Here is a 19,499-nt window from a genome sequence, read left to right as displayed (position 1 = left end):
AGCTCTCATGAAACTCATCCAGCCAGGGTCTTATTGGCGGGAACAGGACCAAATATTAACAATATGATAAAAACAGCACCAACATAACAAATGAAAAATAGATGACCCCCACAAAGGTGCTAGGTACATGGCTTTTAAAACAGCCACTCAGTATGCAGATATTAAGCAGATGTAGGAATTGTACAAATATTTGACAAAATAGCCAAAGCCATTACAAAAAATAAAATACACAAAGCAGAAATGTGACAGGCAGAAATGGAAGCAGGTGTAGCTTTTCTCCATCTCCTCAATCTCCCTGTTGGGAAAAGCTACCCTTGCTTCCATTTCTGCCTGCCACATCTGCATCAGCACAGAAACTGAGCCAGCGCTAAAGTTGGCAACCTGGTTTGAGCCACACACTGCCCACCATATCTCCGCAGCCAAAATGAAACACCGGGGAGTTTTAAAAGGTAGATTCCTGAGTCAGATCAACACTGCAGCACTGCACAAGTCTCGGAGCCGTACTTGGGAACTGCCTTCTGCACTATGCAGCCAGTCTCTGCTGTGCAGTCCTCTCTCTCTCTCCCTCTCTCTCTCTCTCTCTCTCTCTCTCTCTCTCTCTCTCTCTCTTTCACACATCTCTCTCACACACACACACTTTTGTGAAATGTGAGGAGTCACCTGATATCCGTCAATGTTGTCTCCTCTTAAAGAGCAGGCAGTAAAACTCTTCCTTCTATGGAAGATTCCCTCCCTCTCTCAAAGGATGGCACGTTTATTTAAAACCATCGTCTGTGTATGGCTGCAGCTTGGGGTGCTAAACTGAACTACTTATTGCAGCACTGAAGATCTGAGGGACTTATTCACCTCCCCATCATCTTCTTCTTTCTTTCTTTCCTCTCTTGGAAGGAAGAGCATCTGTGCTCGTCGGACAATGCTTTCTCAGAAATGCTTGAGGTTTCTTTATTTCACTTTCTATCTGTGGGCAAACGTGTTATTCATCCTCCTTCAAGGTAAGTTGCTTTTATCTTGTGTCTCTCTCCTCACCCCCCAGCCTGCCCTATATTTCTCTTTAGACATTTATAATGCTGGTGATTAATCCTTTTGAATCCAGCTCAAAAGAAAAGATTGTTGTATGCGTGCTTTTTATTATTTGGAATGCTAGGTAGGTGACCCAAATACTTGGTTAAAGAGGCAGCTGTATTTATGAATTCAAAGTATGAGGTTTCTATATTCTATAATCTAGTTTAATTGAAGTGGGGGAGATGTATCTATCTGGAAATAAGTTTGTTTATTTGTTATTTAATGTTACACTTCTACCCCCATCTTTTCTTCAAGGTGGGGTACACACTCTTTTATCTTCACAACAACCCTGTGAGGGTTGGGCAGAGATCCTGTCTCAAAACACCAAACACAAGTGGCTATTTCAAAAGACGAAGTGGTTTTGTTTTGCGAGGGATTCTTGGCCTCTGTTTCTTCCACACAGACTGAACATAGGAATCTAAGCATTTGTTCATTTAGTTCAGTATTGCCAGCACTGGCTGGCAGCTGCTCTCCAGGGTTTCACTCAGGGGACACTGCCGGAAGATGGTAGGGGTTAAACCCTGACCTTCTACACACAAACCAGATGTTCTAACTACTAAGCTGCTGCTGGAGAGGTGCAAGCCTATGCACACCTCCTTGAGAGTAAACCCTATTAAACTCAGCAGAACTTACCTTTGTGCAAGGCTGTGTAGCATCTGGTTGCAAATGGCACTTTGTGGATTGGGGCCACCTGGCAAGAGAAAAGGGAGGACAAGGACCAAGAAAAAAACCCAGACGGATTCTCATACCAAAGTGCTACAGTTTCTTCGCAAACTGTTGTCGAGTCATGCTTGCCAAAATATGCAAGGCCCTCTTTTTGAGGCTGAATTTAAGAGGAAGATCAATGCCATTCTCTCAGCTAGGGTAGCCCGATCTTGCTTCTCTGCCTTTAACAAAAACAGCGATGTGCACAAAAATTATCCTGGCGAACCTGGCAATGAAATTGGTAATGGAAAAGACTTTGCCTGCTTAATTTGATCAAGTCGGGCTGCTGTTGAAAATTTAGGAGCAAGACTGGGTTTTTTTAAAAGCAACACTGAAATGTCAGCAAACCCACTTGCAACTCATGCTTGTTAGCCAACAATTCCCAAACTTTTTTTTGTTTTGTTTTGTTACAGAGGCTGAGATTCAAGAAGTTGACTTGTCAGCTTTCCCACCACCCTCTCAAAAATGTTATTTGCCTTTAACAGCAGCTTCTTCTCCTCCAGACTATACCTCGGGTTACGAACGTTGTGGGTTGCCCGTTTTCGGGTTGTGGACCATGCCAAACCTGGAAATAACCCGTTCTGGTACAGAACGGGTTACTTCCAGGTTTCGGTGCTCGTTCATGCGCAGAAGCACAAAATGGCATCATGCGCATGCGCAGAAGCGCCGACTCGCATCACGCGCGTGTGCAGACACAGCACTTCAGGCTGCAAATGCTGCGGGTTGCGAACGTGCCTCCCGCACGGATCACGTTCGTAACCCGAGGTATGACTGTACTTGCCAATTGACCCCCAAAATGTCTGGCCTGCTCCTGTGTCTTCCAAAGTACCATAATGTACAGAAGCCAGCAGGTGAAATCAGCATGGAGATAGGCATTAACACTTTTCAGATATGGTATTAACATGCTGAGGGGCAGCATGGAGATAACATGCTGAGGGACAGCATTAACCCTTTTCAGATATGGTATTAACATGCTGACGGGCAGTGAGGCAGCATTATATGGGCACCTAACTTCAATGCATACAGTTATAGGGGCAGAAGCACTTTCAGACCTTCTAAGGACTTACACAGAGGCCAGATACAAGCATCCTTACTCTCCCTCGCCATTCATTCATATAACATCTGAATAAAGTTAGTCTCACTTGCTAATATGATGACAGCTGCCTCTTGTGGGTTTTTTCCCCCCTAAATGGAAAGGTGGGGTGGGTGTATCCCAAATAAATAATGTTACAAAAGTTAGGTGCCTCCCCTCCTCTCTCTGCCAAGTGGTGGCAAGAGCCCATGAGGTTCCAGGCCCAGGATCTGTGGTCCTTTGGAAAACTGAGACATGGCGGAGTCTGCCGTAGCTTTAAGAAATATGGTTTATTCGCCAATTTGCACCTTCAGTCTGCATGGAGGGAGTCCGGATCTTACAGCATGATCATTTCAAGAGGGACTTGTGGCCTTCAGCCAGCCTGCCCAAGATGGATCCCAGTCCTTCTTCCTTCTTCTTCTTCCCAACAACTCTTGCTCAAGACTCTTTTCCTGTCACCTCACACCCAGTTACCTTGGCAACATTCCAAACCCCCAGTCTCTGCTCACACTTCATGGCAAAGGGGAAGGGCAGTTCTCTTGCATTGCCAATGGCTCTCAATAGCCCTTAATGGCCCTAGCTTGACCAAGTCATTTTGCACAGGCTAGCCCAGTAATTCTTTTGAAGCTTGTATTTCTCCCTTCACATCCCAAATGGTCAATAAATAATATTCCTGATAAAGGCACAGGAGCCAGTGCCAGTAGAGCAGTTGGCTCTCCCATTTGCAAGTGAAGGAGGTGTTCCTTCAGTTACACAGGCCTTGAGGCATATAGGGCTTTAAGGATAAGGCTGGATCGATGTGCGCTCCCAGACTGACACCGATCCATGAGAAGGAGTGCAAACCTATCCAGGACAGGTTGCCTACCATCGCGCCAAACAAACGAAACCACCCAATATGCAACAGCATCGGATGATACCACTTTTGAGCAATCCATAGGCATGTGTGAACCCCAGGCAGTGCCGGATTTACGTATAAGCTAAACAAGCTATAGCTTAGGGCCCCACTCTCTTGGGAGCCCCCAGAAAACTTAAAGGAAAAAAACTGGATGTACATTCCCAAAATATAAGATAAAAAACAAATAAAATAAAACCTACATACAGCAACAGTGTTTTGTGTTGTGTAGGCTCCTATGATGTAAGTAATGGGTCCCGCCTGCTAGCCAGCTCCCTAAAATATCACTGGTTTGCTCATTTCCATATCAATTACTTTTTGTTATGTGCAAATGGCTTTAGATACCTATTACGTCCATAAATTACTATATAGCATATTCCTTCCAGCAGCACCTTAAAGACCAACTAAGTTAGTTCTTGGTATGAGCTTTCGTGTGCATGCACACTTCTTCAGAAGTGTGTATCTGAAGAAGTGTGCATGCACACGAAAGCTCATACCAAGAACTAACTTAGTTGGTCTTTAAGGTGCTACTGGAAGGAATTTTTTTATTTTGACTATGGCAGACCAACACGGCTACCTATCTGTATATAGCATATATTCAACACAAAAACAGCAACAATTTGTTGTTGGCAAAGGACAGCTGGACATATAAAGGGCCCCATTACCTTCAGTAGCTTAAATGTAATGGGACCCCTGACCATTAGGTCCAGTCATGGCCGACTTTGGGGTTGCGGTGCTCATCTCGCTTTATTGGCTGAGGGAGCTGGCGTACAGCTTCCGGGTCATGTGGCCAGCATGACTAAGCCGCTTCTGGTGAAACACCATTTACCTTCCCACCAGAGTGGTACCTATTTATCTACTTGCACTTTGACGTGCTTTCGAATTGCTAGGTTGGTAGGAGCAGGGACCAAGCAACGGGAGCTCACCCCGTTGCGGGGATTCGAACCGCCGACCTTCTGATCGGCAAGCCCTAGGCTCTGTGGTTTAACCCACAGCACCACCCGCGTCCCACAATAGCTTAGGGCCTCATCAAACCTAAATCCGGCCCTGACCCCAGGCCACAGTTTAGCCAACCACACCCATTGTGTTGCCAGTGTTATCGATCGTGACACTGCCACACGTATGAATCCTTGGGCAGCTCTATTGCCGTGCATCCAGTTGTGTTTGTATGTAAGAGACAGGTGCTCGCCAGAACCAAATCTCTCTGCTGCAGAATAATTCGGTGGCTTATCAGGCATTAATTCAGCATGCAGCAGTTGGTATTGTGATGTGATTAAAACCTTTAAAAGGTATGAATGAATATTCAAATGTCTGGAGGCTTATCTTTTATTATTATTCCATTTTCTTGCCCCGTGTTCAGTGACTTCTTCCTTCTGCTATTTCCTTTTCTTCCCTAGATGGCTTGGCATGCAAATCTGAAGAAAGGCTGTTTCACAAACTCTTCTCCCGTTACAACCAATACATCAGACCTGTGGAAAACGTGTCAGATCCAGTTACAGTGTATTTTGAAGTGGCAATTACACAGCTTGCAAATGTGGTAAGGCTAACTGTGCGGTGCCAGCCAGATAGTGAAGTGCTGTGCAATCCAAACCTCCTGGTCATAGAAGACGCACCCTTACTTTTGAACTCAAAACCACTTTTTCAGTAATGGAAGTCTAGATTTTGTGTGGATCTAGATGTCAGTTCACTCCCTGGGAGCTGATGCATCCACTCGCCCCTTACGTCTCTGTCGTTGTGTACAAGTCCGGCCTTGTCTCTTTCCAATCAGCTGAGAGCCGGCAATCCTGCTGCGTCTCTGTATCGTGTCTGATTGGCTCATTCAGTCACTTCATTGTGGAGACATTGTGTCTCTGTATGAGTCAATGTCTTGGCCTTCCTTCCAATAACTCTAGCTTAGTGGTATATGGGGTGTTAGAGGAGGAGGAGTACATCTGGTGGGGACACAATGTGAGAGCCAGTGTGGTGTAGTGGTTAGGAGCGGTGGACTCGTAATCTGGTGAAGCAGGTTCACTTCTCCGCTCCTCCACATGCAGCTGCTGGGTGACCTTGGGCTAGTCACACTTCTCTGAAGTCTCTCAGCCTCACTCACCTCACAGAGTGTTTGTTGTGGGGGAGGCAGGGAAAGGAGATTGTTAGCCGCTTTGAGACTCCTGAAGGGGAGTGAAAGGTGGGATATCAAGTCCAAACTCTTCTTCTTCTTGATAATAGACCTACCCTCCACAAATGTGCCTGATCTCTCCTGGGCTGTTGTTCTGCCTGCAGTCAGGAGGGCCCATAGAAGCCTCTGAGATTGCCTCCCATACCCCTGTCTGCACCCTAAGGGGCTGTGTGAAGCAGCCCCATGACACAACTGTAGGAGTAAATCATTTGCCCTCTTCTGTCTCTAGGATGAAGTCAATCAGATTATGGAAACCAATCTATGGCTGCGACATGTAAGTGGATATTTGCCCGCTAGGGTGTATTTCACAATAGTGTTGGGCTTCAAAGTTATGGTTGGGATGGCTCCAAAACAGTTCCTGGCATAAGGAAGCAGGAATCTATTGTGAGGGTGGATCTTGTTGTCACAACATCAACCACTCATGGATTACTGTGGTCTTTATTATTATCACTATTATTTTGGTTTATTACCCGTCCTACACCCAAGGGTCCCAGGATGAGTTACAAAAATTTAACATACAGTCTGTGAGCCACCCTGAGTTCTTATGATGAAGGGAGGTATATTAATCTAAATTATTATTATTATTATTATTATTATTATTATTATTATTATTATTATTAACTGGTTTTATTATGTATGGTATATCCTTGTATACTGCTTAGACACTATGGTATAAAGTGGTATAAAAATTATTAAAATAGAATAAAAATATATGAAGCTACAATGGTGCCTCGCAAGACGAAAAGAATCCGTTCTGTGATTCTCTTCGTCTAGCGGTTTCTTCGTCTTGTGAAGCAAGCCCATTGAAGGATTAGCGGATTAGCGCTATTAGCGGCTTTTAGCGGCTTTTGGCGGCTTATCTGCTGATCGGATCAGCTGATAAGCAGCTTAGCGGCTTAGAAAAAGGGGGGAAGGGGAAAAAACCAGCAGGAACTCGCAAGACATTGCCGTCTTGCGAAGCAAGCCCATAGGAAATTTGTTTTGCGAAGCACCTCCAAAACGGAAAACTCTTTCGTCTAGTGAGTTTTCCGTCTTGCGAGGCATTCGTCTTGCGGGGCACCACTGTATTCTATTCTATCTTCATAACAATAATAATATAATTTATTGTTTACACCCCGCCCATCTGGCTTCCCCAGCCACTTTGGGTGGCTCCCAACAGAATATTAAAAACATGAGAAAACTTCAAACATTAAAAACTTCCCTAAACAGGGTTGCCTTCAGATGTCTTCTAAAAGTCAGATAGTTGTTTATTTCCTTGACATCTGATGGGTGCGCGTTCCACAGGGCGGGCGCCACTGCTGAGAAGGCCCTCTGCCTGGTTGTCTAACACTGTTGTCTAAGGCAATACAGTGACATTCATGTTCAAGTGGTGTTTGAGCAGAAGAAGAGCTTGCTGGATCAGGCCACTGGCTCATCAAGTCTAGCATCTTGTTCTCATGGTGGCCAACCAGATGCCTGTGGGGACACCAAAAGCAGGACCTAAGTGAAGCAGCACTTGGCCCACCTCTGATTCCTAGCAAATGGCATTCAGAGACAGTGGAGGTAGAGCATAGCCATCATGCCCAAAATCCAATCTCAAACATAGCCAGCATGCCCAAAATCCAATCTCAAACATAGCCATCATACCCAAAATCCAATCTCAAACATAGCCATCATGCCCAAAATCCAATCTTGCTAAACAAAGAGGCTTTGGGTGAAGGAAAAAATATCAACAAAAGCCCCGAAAATAAGCTGCAGGTGCAGGGTGAATTTTCTAGGATCCAAAATCTAGTTTTTTCTCTCTTTTAGATTTGGAACGACTACAAACTGCGGTGGAATCCAATGGAATACGAAGGGATTGAGTTTATCCGTGTGCCAGCGGATAAAATATGGAAACCTGATATTGTCTTATACAACAAGTATGAACTCTAGTTCCTCATCATTTTACAGCTTTTAAAAAATATATATATAATCAAAACCAAACCAAATCCTTCTGTATTAATATTGCATGGTACAACTTAAGACTGCCTTGTGTTTGCATTTCCAGTGCCGTTGGAGATTTCCAGGTCGAAGGGCGGACCAAAGCTCTTCTCAAATATGATGGTACCATCACATGGACGCCACCCGCCATCTTTAAAAGCTCCTGCCCCATGGATATTACCTTCTTCCCCTTCGATCACCAAAACTGCTCCCTGAAATTTGGGTCGTGGACTTACGACAAAGCTAAAATTGACCTTCTAATTGTTGGCTCCAAAGTGGATATGAACGACCTTTGGGAGAATAACGAATGGGAAATAGTTGATGCTTCTGGCTATAAACACGATATCAAGTACAACTGCTGTGAGGAGATCTACACCGACATAACCTACTCGTTTTATATCCGAAGGCTGCCCATGTTCTATACCATTAATCTGATCATCCCCTGCCTGTTCATTTCATTCCTGACTGTATTGGTTTTCTACCTTCCATCGGACTGTGGAGAGAAAGTGACTCTTTGCATCTCTGTCCTACTTTCTTTGACAGTGTTCCTGTTGGTAATCACAGAGACAATCCCCTCTACCTCTCTGGTAATCCCTCTGGTAGGAGAATACCTGCTGTTCACCATGATATTCGTTACTCTCTCTATCGTCGTCACGGTCTTTGTACTGAACATCCACTACAGGACTCCGATGACTCACACAATGCCCAAGTGGGTGAAAACCGTTTTCCTCCGTCTCCTGCCCAAAGTCCTGATGATGAAGAGACCCGTCCAGAAACACATTGAAGCCCAGCCTAAGAAAACCAAGAAAAATGGTGCCGCTAAATCCAGCAAGCCAAAGGCCGATGACCCAGGGGAAGCCAAAGTCTACAGCGAGCACAGATGCTGCCACTGCGACAAACCCAGTGAACCGTCCACGGGTAAGAAAAGGAGACCAAGCCACCAGTCGGCTAAATGGGGGGCTGAGCAAGCAGAATACTCCCCTGAGGTCAAAGAAGTAATTAGCAGTGTCCAGTTCATCGCAGAAAACATGAGGAGTCAGAATGAGACCAAAGAGGTAAGCATTCTGGTGTCTTGAGAATGAATTTGTATCTGAGAACCAGCAGCTGAGTTATTGAGGTAGGCCTTCCCCAACACAGTACCCTCCAGCTGTTGCTGTAACTATAACTTCCATCATGCTTGACCATCAGCCAGGGTGGCTGTGTCTGATGGGAGTTATAGTCCAACAACAGCCTGGTATTGGTCAAAAGTCCTCAAAAGTCCTCAGTATACCTGAAGGAGTGTCTCCACCCGCATCGTTCAGCCTGGACATTGAGGTCCAGATCTGAGGGCCTTCTGGTGGTTCCCTCACTGCAACAAATGAGGTTACAGGGAACCATGCAGAGGGCCTTCTCAGTAGTGCCGCCCGCCCTGTGGAACGCCCTCCCATCAGATGTCAAGGAAATAAAAACTACCTGACTTTTAGAAGACATCTGAAGGCAGCCCTGTTTAGGGAAGTTTTTAATGTCTGGTGTTTTATTGTGTTTTGTGTTTTTAATACTCTGTTGGGAGCCACCCAGATGGGTGGGGTGTAAATAAATTATTATTATTATTATTGTTATCATCATCATCATCAATAAATTTGGGGCATAACACAAGCAATGGCAGAAGGCTCAAAACCTTGATTGATGCCAGCCCTGGTGCCATGTAAGTTCTCAGGGCGTCAGTAAGGAAAATGGGGAAGGCCTTTTTCCAGGACAAACAGTGACACTCCCTGAAATGAAATGCAGCTCCTTCTGAGCTCTAGTATAACTCTGTAGAACTCCAGAAGAGAGGGGAAGCATTGCTAAATGGGTACATGCCCAGTGTCACACTGGCGAGCAGGCACCGATGTCAGTGAAAAGAGTAGTTCCTCAGGGGAATGCGGCTTAAGGGGTGCTGTCTGTGGGGATTCTCAATCAGGGGCCCCTGGTCCAAGGGGCACCTGACTGACAGACTCTGGCTTGGCGCTGGGGCCAAATCCTGAATTTAGAGCACCTCCACAGTTTGCACCAGTGGTGTTCCTGATCCAGGTGATTCTTAGGAACATGGGAAGCTGGCTAATGCCTGTTAGCAGAGGCACTTAAATAAATCTGATGGAGGCTGTGTACACACACACACACACACACACAGAGAGAGAGAGAGAGAGAGAGAGAGAGAGAGAGAGAGAGAGAATCCTGGGAACAATACCAAGTCAGACCATTGGTCCATCTAGGTCAATATTATCTATGTTGACTGGTAGCAGTTCTCCAAGGGTTCAGATATGAGTCTTTTCCCAGACCTACCTCATAACCTCCAACATTTCTCTGATGAAAATAGGGGTGTCCTATTCCATTATTATTATTATTAGTAGTAGTAGTAGTAGTAGTAGTAGTAGTAGTAGTATTTCCCCACCCATCTGACCGGGTTGCCCCAGACACTCTGGGCAGCTTCCAACATACATAAAGACATAATAAAACATTAACATTACAAAAAGCTTCCCTCTGCAGAGCTGTCTTCAGATGTCTTCTAAAGGTTGTATAGTTACTTATCTCCTTGGCTTGGGGGTTGCAGAACTCAATACTCTCCAACATTTCTCCAATGAAAATAGGGACGTCCCAAGGGAAAGCAGGACATTCCAGGATCAAATCAGAAACCAGGATAGCTTCTGTAAATCTGGGACTGTGCCTGGAAAATAAGGACACTTGGAGGGTGTGCTACCTGTTCATGCTGCGGGTTGGCCCTGGGACCTTGTGTAGGTCAAGCAGACATGCCTTGACTGAACTACAGCCCTTCCCCTTCTTCCTCAGAGTCCTGGCTGTCGCTGATTTCCAGGCTCATGTCATAACAGTAGTCTTCCAGTGTCTAAGAACTGCTGCTGCCATTTATTTTACCTCAGAGCCCTTGCTATAATATGGAGGTGCTTCCATCTCCTACCTTCCCCAGATCCCATCTGTCTTGTGTACTTAGGCTAGAAGCATTTTGGCGTTTGGCGTCTTTCTGAGAACGTGGCAGCACAACGGGGATGTTAATCTCAGTAGGATCCTTGAACAGCTGTTGTAATGTAAATAATGTAATTACTATGGGAGCTGCTGAGGGAAGAAAGCTCCCTACGGTTTCAACAGAAACGAAGACTGCACCTCAGGGAACAAGCCTGTGATTTTATGTGGGCAGCACTGCAATGGTTATGCATACCAGGAAAGCTTTTCCATTTTAGTAAGGAAAAAGCATCTAATGCAAGTGCAAACATGTTCCCTTTTCCCCTCAGCCTTCACCCCTGGGCTCTCTGGTCCTCAGGGCTCTTGTGATCTCCCTAACACAGGCCCCCCTCTTCCCACTGAAATAAGGCTTGAAGAAGCATTCTGTTAGTGTCAATAGAATGGGCTGTGTTGTGTGCTTGATTGCAGCATGTGTGTTGTACACACAATAGTCTCTCTCTGGTTTTGCAAACGGGCCACAGGCCCAGAAAGGTTGGCAACCCCTGTTGTACTGTATTGAAGAGGGATCTGTTGAAGAGAGAGAGAGAGAATATCCTGGGAACAATACCAAGACAGGCCATTGGTCCATCTAGGACTAGGACATGGGTAGGCAAACTAAGGCCTGGGGGCCGGATCCAGCCCAATCGCCTTCTAAATCTGGCCCGTGGACAGTCTGGGAATCAGTGTGTTTTTACAAGAGTAGAAGGTGTCCTTTTATTTAAAATGCATCTCTGGGTTATTTGTGGGACATAGGAATTCGTTCATATTTTTTTTTCTTTTCAAAATATAGTCCGGCCCACCACAAGGTCTGATGGACAGTGGACCAGGCCCCTGCTGAAAAGTTTGCTGACCCCTGTCTAAGTCAATATTATCTATGTTGACTGGCAGCAGTTCTCCAAGGGTTCAAATATGAGTCTTTTCCCAGACCTGCCTCATAACCTCCAACATTTCTCTGATGAAAATAGGGACATCCTATTCCATCATCATCATCATCATCATCATCATCATCATCATCATCATCATTTTATTATTTATACCCCATCCATCTGACCAGGTTGCCCCAAACACTCTGGATCTGTCCCCCTGCCTCTTCCCTGTTCCATATGGGCATAACTATTAACAAATTATTAAATAGTCTTATTAAATAGTCGCATGACTCTCTGTCAGCCCACCTACTCTTCCAGTGCTAGCAGGAGTGAAATTGTCCACTGACTGCATTTGGCAAGCTTGCAACATTTTGCCCCAGTATGTAGTTACCTGCATACTGGGATAATGCCACTTTGCCAGGCTTGAAGTGGAAAAAAACAGTGCCTTTTTGACATCAGCAACCATTGTACCAATCTCCAGCTTCATCTCATATCTATTTGTATGTCTAGCAATCCACAAACCCAACACTAATGACAGGGGGGAAAGACTGTAGTGTTTAGCAGGTCTAGAAGAAGTGCCCATTTCAGGTTTTAGGGGTGCTTGGGCAAAGTGTCCTCAGTAAATTCCCTCCTTGGGAGCTCTCAACTTCCTTGGCACTCTTTCCACTGCCCAGTCACTTGCCTCTCCCTCTAGGACCAGTTTGTACCACTTTGCAGAGGGAAAGGAAAAAGCTTGCAGCAGCTCCTCCTCCTCCTCTATCTTCTCACTGCTTGCTCACTTTGAGCAGGCAGGTGAATAAGCAGAAGCAGCAAGAAGGTGGAGTAGCAGGTCTAGGAAGCTCTGGGATTAAGCAGTCAACCACCGCCAGGAATGGGTTTCAGCAGGTCGCTGACATTGCCAATCCCTATACACTGGCCATCCTGGAAGCAAAGGATCAGGCGTGAAGATGGGCACCTAGTGATAAGCAGCAACCAGCAAAACTCCTTCTTATCATTGGGTGGGCATTTTGCTGCTAGTTAAATAACACTGTTTTGTGGGGCCATCTCTGTAAGTAAACAAACGGGAGCAACAGCTTTTAAAAATGGGACTCAGCAATTATGCTAATAGGTTTGCGTATTTAAAGGGATAAATATTTCATGCTAAGTATCATTTTCTTTGGCATGAAGACACTGAATATGGACTTAGAAGTTCTACAGAAATGGAGGCCCTCATCCCAGGGTGGTGGTCAATCAATGTAGCCCTATTGAATTCTGTAGAGCTGTGCTGATGCAAGGGAACAAAGGAGCTGTCTTGAAAGGGAGCCAAAAGACAAACATAGGGTTGAAGTGGAGCTTTGGGGCCAAGCCTGGATTAACCATTATGCTAAGTAAGCTACAGCGTAGGGTCCCAGCCAGTTTGAGGTCTTTGACTGTAGTGGAATTACTGAAAAGCTTCCTAATGCAGGGAGAGGATGGCCATCTTCCATCTTGCTCTTTCCACTGAGCTCTTTGAAGAGTGCACTGTAATAAAACGGAACAGTACTGTACTTCCTGGAAGAGGGAAATTGACATTACTGGTAGCCCTGGGAACAAGATAACAGGCAGACATTTTATGAGCAAATGGAGGCCTGGGTCCCAAACATGGACCTTAGAGTGATTTCGTCTGTATTCCCAGTTGTCATTACCAAACAGGAGTATGGGTCTGAGTGGACTTAGCAGGAAGCATTCAAGCAGGAGGTTTTAGTCAGCCATATCTCACTCAGTTGTCAAGCTGATGCCACAATAAATTAATTAAGCTTGAAGGTCCTGGGGGACTGGTTTTGTGCGCATTTAGCATTCTTCATCCAAGTGGCTCTCCATTAAAACTAGTGGCAATCAGGTTTGAAGAGAATGTCATTTATGTATAAGTCCAGGGCTCCAAAACATGGTTCACAATTCTCTAATACACCCTTTGCCAATGTGGTGCTCTCCAGACGTTTTGGGGTTACTTGTTTCCATCAACCACAGCTGAGTTGGCTGGGGCTGAGGAAAGTTGTAGTCCAAAACATCTGGAAGGCACAAGGTTGAGGAAAGCTTCCTGAAAAGGACATTGCTGTTCAGCTTTGTTTGGACCTCTAAATCATGCACACTTTCTCTCTGCTGGTCTAAAAGAGCTGAAGATGGAAGATGTCTGATGCTTGCCTTAAAGAAAGTTTCCTAATACAATTATTCCAAAATGGGCATAGCATTGGTCCTGAAGTCAGCAGGGTTTCAGCTAAGCTTCTTGAATTCAGTGATACTAGGACATGTCAACGCTTCACAATGCTCCAGTTCCATGCGCATCTTCACAAGACAAAAGCTGGAAAATGTCACAATTGAATGGGCAAAACAGTTCTTTCAGCAGACCCTCAAGCTGATAATGTTTTATTGCCTGGGAAAAGTTGAATTGTGTCTAAACCTGGCACATTAAATATGATATGTCTTCTTGTGTGTTTACAGGTGGAAGATGACTGGAAATACGTTGCCATGGTAATTGACAGAGTGTTCCTGTGGGTGTTCATAATTCTCTGTGTATTTGGGACTGCGGGATTATTCCTACAACCCCTGATAGCAGACAAATAATTCACTGACTGTTCAAGTTTTGCTCTACGTGTACCTTTCAGTTTTATATTCAAGTCGTCCGCCTGCAGTAGAATGTCTGCTTTCACCTCAGGTCAAAAGAGCAGTGCTTTCTTCTTTATTTCTATTGGCTTTCACATTTTCCACCCTCAGGGAACCTTGTCCACATTGGCTTACTCATTGAGGAACCTTTGCACATCTGCTATGGAACCCTGGCTTGTTGTAAACGATTCTAGAGTGTGCAGCTCATTTATACCCATTGAGCACTGAGTGGACTTATTGGCCAGCTTAGCATTCTCCACTGGTGAACAAGGAGTATGTTCTGGAGCACATCAACTGCTCCACTTTAGCCACACATTGCTTCTACACTATGAATGAACGGTTCCTGGTAAGCTTCTAGGGAACCTGTTTGAAAATATGTCATTAGGCAACATGCCTCATTCTCATCTATAATAAGAAGTAGATTGGATATTTTTTTTAAGTGGCTCATTTGTAGGCTCTTGGTGCATTGTTTCTTTGAAGAAACTAGTTCAAGGTGTGCCAAACAAGAACCAGCTTGAGCAAGCATGGCTATATGATTAGGAGAAAATGTTCCCAGCCATCCTATTTCCACATTTGCAGGCATTTTTCAAAATCCATTGGAGAATCCATTGGAGATGTGTCATCCATCCTCCATGAGAGCTCATCTGCACTTCCGCTTGTGCCAGTTGACCCCTTCCTTTCCAAAGGAAGAACTGCCCTTTAGTGATAGATTGGAACAAATTGCTATCTGGAGAAAACCCAAATTGCTGTTTGCTCTGACTGAGCGCTAAAGAGCAGTTTTCCCCCCAGGGGAAAGCAGTGGGACAAGAGGAAATATTGAGGAGTCCTAACAAAATAAAATAAAGTGTGCTAGTCAGCCTAAGGAAGCTACCCACACAATATTAATTGTTTGCGACTGTTGCCTGTTTTGGAATCACATTCTTCTGTGGTTGTAAACATTGCAAAATGCTTCTGACTGGCCTAACAGGATTCTGAGACGCACTAATGGCATGATTCCTCAGAGGCGAATTATAACCACGGAGCAAAAACCAGTCACGTCTGTTTATGAGCTTTCCCTTAAATGTATGTCCATGTGCTCCTTTTTGTTATGGTTAAACTTGATATACAGAAGGAATTTTAACTTACTAATTTATTACTCTTGCCAATATTTTCTGAATACCCATTATATCATATTATATCACCCATTATGAGGAACGGCTAAGGGAGCTGGGCATGTTTAGCCTGGAGAAGAGGAGGTTAAGGGGTGATATGATAGCCATGTTCAAATATATAAAAGGATGTCACATAGAGGAGGGAGAAAGGTTGTTTTCTGCTGCTCCAGAGAAGCGGACACGGAGCAATGGATCCAAACTACAAGAAAGAAGATTCCACCTAAACATTAGGAAGAACTTCCTGACAGTCAGAGCTGTTCGACGGTGGAATTTGCTGCCAAGGAGTGTGGTGGAGTCTCCTTTGGAGGTCTTTAAGCAGAGGCTTGACAACCATATGTCAGGAGTGCTCTGATGGTGTTTCCTGCTTGGCAGGGGGTTGGACTCGATGGCCCTTGTGGTCTCTTCCAACTCTATGATTCTATGATTCTATGATCATATGGGGGAAAGGGGGGAGGCTCATTCTAATTCTCCAAGCATTTGGAAGTTCCAAGAGGTGAGTTTGGTTGGTTTTATTTTAAATGAAGTCAATTTCCTGCTGATGGGAGGAGAGCCCTGAAGACTTACAGAAGCCTGCTAATTTGCAAACATGCAAAAAGAGTGTGTTGGAAGGAAGTAGACTCCTAAAGCAATTGGCAGAACCACTAGTCCTGCAAGCCCCCAAAGAGCAGCACAGCTCAAGGAACCTTCATCATCAGCCAAGGGCTGCAAATCACAGCTCACCTACTCAGGCTTGCTCTTTGTGTGCCCAAATTCAAGCTAGTTTATTCTTCCACCAGCAACATGCAAGCAGTATAGGATTGACTGTCCATTACAAGAACATCTGCAACTCTCAGCTCCCACAAAGGAAACACCACTGATCATTTCCGACTCCTAGCATGCAAACAAAAGATGGCTGCTTCAACAGCCCCTACATGTATATATGTCTGTGGGAAAGCAGCCCCACATTTAGCTTGTTCAATGGCTAGATTCACCTATAGGGACCTATCTTTATCCTATATCCTTGGGGAATATGCATGAGGATATTGTACAGCAAAACTAGACAGAAAGTAGATTAAGATCTACTGGCAGAACGGGGGGTGATTTGCAGTAGGATGGTAACTTTTTAGAAACTCCCATTTAAAAAAAAATAGCAAAAGCAAAAAGGTGCCCCCTGCCTCCCCCCCCCCCACACCTTTCAAAAGAAAGAAAGAACAATGGTTGTTATCTGGTGTGTAGTAACTCAGATGTCAATTCCATACATTATATAGGAAGGCTATCCCTCTCATGGGGTACTGTAGGTAACAGAATCATCCTGTAGGTAATTCTGCAATGGCCACTGTCCCCACCTACCACCCTGAGTGGTAGTCATTATTTTGTACCTAACTTTAACTGGCAGAGAGGGACGCAGGTGGCACAGAGCCTAGAGCTTGCCGATCAGAAGGTCGGCGGTTCGAATCCCCGCGACGGGGTGAGCTCCTGTTGCTCGGTCCCTGCTCCTGCCAACCTAGCACTTCAAAAGCACATCAAAGTGCAAGTAGATAAATAGGTACAGCTCCAGTGGGAAGGTAAACAGCGCTTCCGTGCGCTGCTCTGGTTTACCAGAAGCTGCTTGGTCATGCTGGCCACATGGCCCGGAAGCTGTACGCCGGCTCCCTCGGCCAATAAAGCGAGATGAGCACCACAACCCCAGAGTCTTCCGCGACTGGACCTAATGGTCAAGGGTCCCTTTACCTTTACCTTTAGCTGGCAGATCTTGTGGGGGCCAGAAGAAACATGAAGTAGCTTGTGCACGCCTGAAGTCCCACGATGGTTGCGCTAGACCAGTGTCGGGGACTGATAAGGAGTATAGACAGGGAACAATGTTGTGGTTTGCATCCTACACTCTGCTGATTCTTCCAGTGTAGTTGAAATGACACTAGTACCATTACTTGCTTATGCAGGAGAAACCTGAAATATATTAAGCACGCAATAGGCATCTCTCTATATATTACACACACGGTGGCTGCAATCCAGCACAGAATTAGATATGATAACGAATGGTCTTACCCATGCCTAACAATGTGCTGAGTTTATGGTGACCGATGCAGTTCTGACTTTCATGATTTCCTCCATTCTCAGTGTTTATTGTTTTGTTTGGAATATGTTTGTATTTTTCTACAATATGTCACGTATTTAAGTAGCTTCAAATAAAAAAATTAAAAGCAGTTTATTACGTATTCACGTTATTTAAAATAGCCATGCCGTTTTTTGCTTTAAAAGTCTAGGAACACATTCACACTAACCACTTTTTTAAAAAATGCAAGTATGGCTGAGATTCGCATCCAAAAGGCCATGGTTGCTGGGGCTGATGGAAGTTGTAGTCCAAAATATCTGGAGGGCACCAGGTTGGGGAAGGATGTTATAGGATTGTGCACAGTTGGACTGGAGTGATACCTTTTCCTTAGTTCATAATCAGCCAGTGTTTTGCTGGTTCAATCAGAAAAACTATATTGTGTCAGATAACAGGATGGGTGATACGCACCCTATATGCCTTTTTCCCCCCATGGAAACTCCCTGGTTATAAATCTGGAGTACAGTGGTACATCAGGACGCGAACGCGATCCGTTCCAGAGCCCCGTTCGTATCCTGAACATAACGTAAGACGTGGCAGCACGTCTTCGCATGCGCAGGTTGTGTTTTGCCGCTTCTGCGCATGTGCGTGACATCATTTTGAGCGTCTGCGCATGCGCGAGCATCAAAACCCGGAAGTAACACGCTCCATTACTTCCAGGTCGCCGCAGAACGCAACCCAAATGCGCTCAACTTGAAGCATATTTATCCCAAGGTATGAATGTATAATTTAGTGATATTCCATTTAAACTCCCCAGATAAATTGGCCTTTCAATATATAAAATATATAGCCAGATTCCTGCTTACTTTGACCCTATCAACAAGACAGTTTTATATTGCTTTTCAGCACTGAGTTACGGTTTCTTCCAAAGAACCCTGGGAATTATAGGTTAGTGAGGGTGCGGAAGATGATCTATTAGTGATCCTGGGCTGCCTGTCTCACCCTCAATGATCTATGAGGTGGTAGAATGGACTGTACCACAGTGGACTGCATGCAGGAGACACTATTTCTGAATGCCCTTCCACATATATTACATTAAGTAGCTAATTAACACCAATGGGTCAATGTGTCCAGCCTAGCTCTCTCCCCCTGCTGTGCTACTTATTTTTGCTGGAAGCAAATTTTTCTTAAGGAACATTCAAAAATGTGGTTTCCCCCACCTGCCTTATGATGTGGTGAGGTCCATTCTCCCACCTCAGGTTTCTATCACACTGCATGTGTAGATGGAGCCCATCATTCCCAGGCTTCTTTGGAAGAAGCTGTGGCTAAGTGTATCGTGCCAACCTAAATGTAGTTCCTAGTTTAAAGCTGTAGGCCTGTGATGCCCTTTGCAGAAGAGGAACAGTAGGTCTGGAATTCCGAAGGCCATAGATATAAGCTTGGGTCTTAATCGCTACAGTAACTGAGATACTGTGGAGCCTTCTGTTTATTCACTTACATACAGTAGGTGTGTAATCTATCCTACACATCTAGCAGGTTCATTTTATGAACTTTGAGCAGGCAGAAACATAAGACTATTGTCTCTTTTAGGAGTGACTGTGTGCAATCTGAGGTGTCAAGCTGCTGTAAGTTTTAGATTTGTTAAGGAAATTCCACAAGATGGATGATCTTAAAAATATATCTCAAGTCTCGTGACCATAAAATTAGATCAAATCATTGATTAATCAGCCCCAGCTTTTTAATTAAATCACTGCTGATTGCTTAGAGATTTGACTTAATTAAATTAAGATGCTGTGGAAGATTTTCACACCATTTTGCTGTTTCATAGAGGCTGTTTTGAGTTAAACCCGCCCTGCTCAAGTATTTAACTAATGTAGCTTAAGGTCCTTAAATTTATCTCAGTGGAATTTCATGTGCCCACCTACATAAGTTTCCCTCTACCTGACACCCTCCAGATGTTTAAGACGACAATTCCCATTAGCCCCGAACTTTGGCCATGCTGGGAGAGAGGTG

The 19,499-nt window shown here is 44.7% G+C and overlaps 2 protein-coding genes across 2 annotated transcripts in view; one reads left to right on the top strand and one right to left on the bottom strand.

Annotated features, from left to right (window-relative positions):
* Nucleotides 1-417: 417 nt before the first annotated feature.
* CHRNA6 (cholinergic receptor nicotinic alpha 6 subunit) lies at nucleotides 418-15,473 on the top strand. Its single transcript, XM_083481521.1, has 6 exons — nucleotides 418-992; nucleotides 5,129-5,268; nucleotides 6,119-6,163; nucleotides 7,678-7,787; nucleotides 7,916-8,903; nucleotides 14,145-15,473. Exons 1-6 carry the CDS (start codon nucleotides 914-916, stop codon nucleotides 14,265-14,267), a joined length of 1,485 nt encoding a protein of 494 aa, XP_083337647.1. The 5' UTR covers nucleotides 418-913; the 3' UTR covers nucleotides 14,268-15,473.
* Nucleotides 6,912-19,499, bottom strand: part of CHRNB3 (cholinergic receptor nicotinic beta 3 subunit) — a 35,121-nt gene continuing 22,533 nt past the window's right edge. Inside the window, exon 7 of the transcript XR_014520495.1 lies at nucleotides 6,912-6,951. The gene's annotated coding sequence lies outside the window, so the exon portion shown is untranslated. The remainder of the gene's footprint in view (nucleotides 6,952-19,499) is intronic.

Source organism: Podarcis liolepis (genome assembly GCF_965112155.1).
Source record: "Podarcis liolepis genome assembly, chromosome: 17".
Taxonomy (NCBI): Eukaryota; Metazoa; Chordata; class Lepidosauria; order Squamata; family Lacertidae; genus Podarcis; species Podarcis liolepis.
Note: the sequence above shows the minus strand (reverse complement) of the source record. Positions and strands in the feature narration are given on the sequence as shown.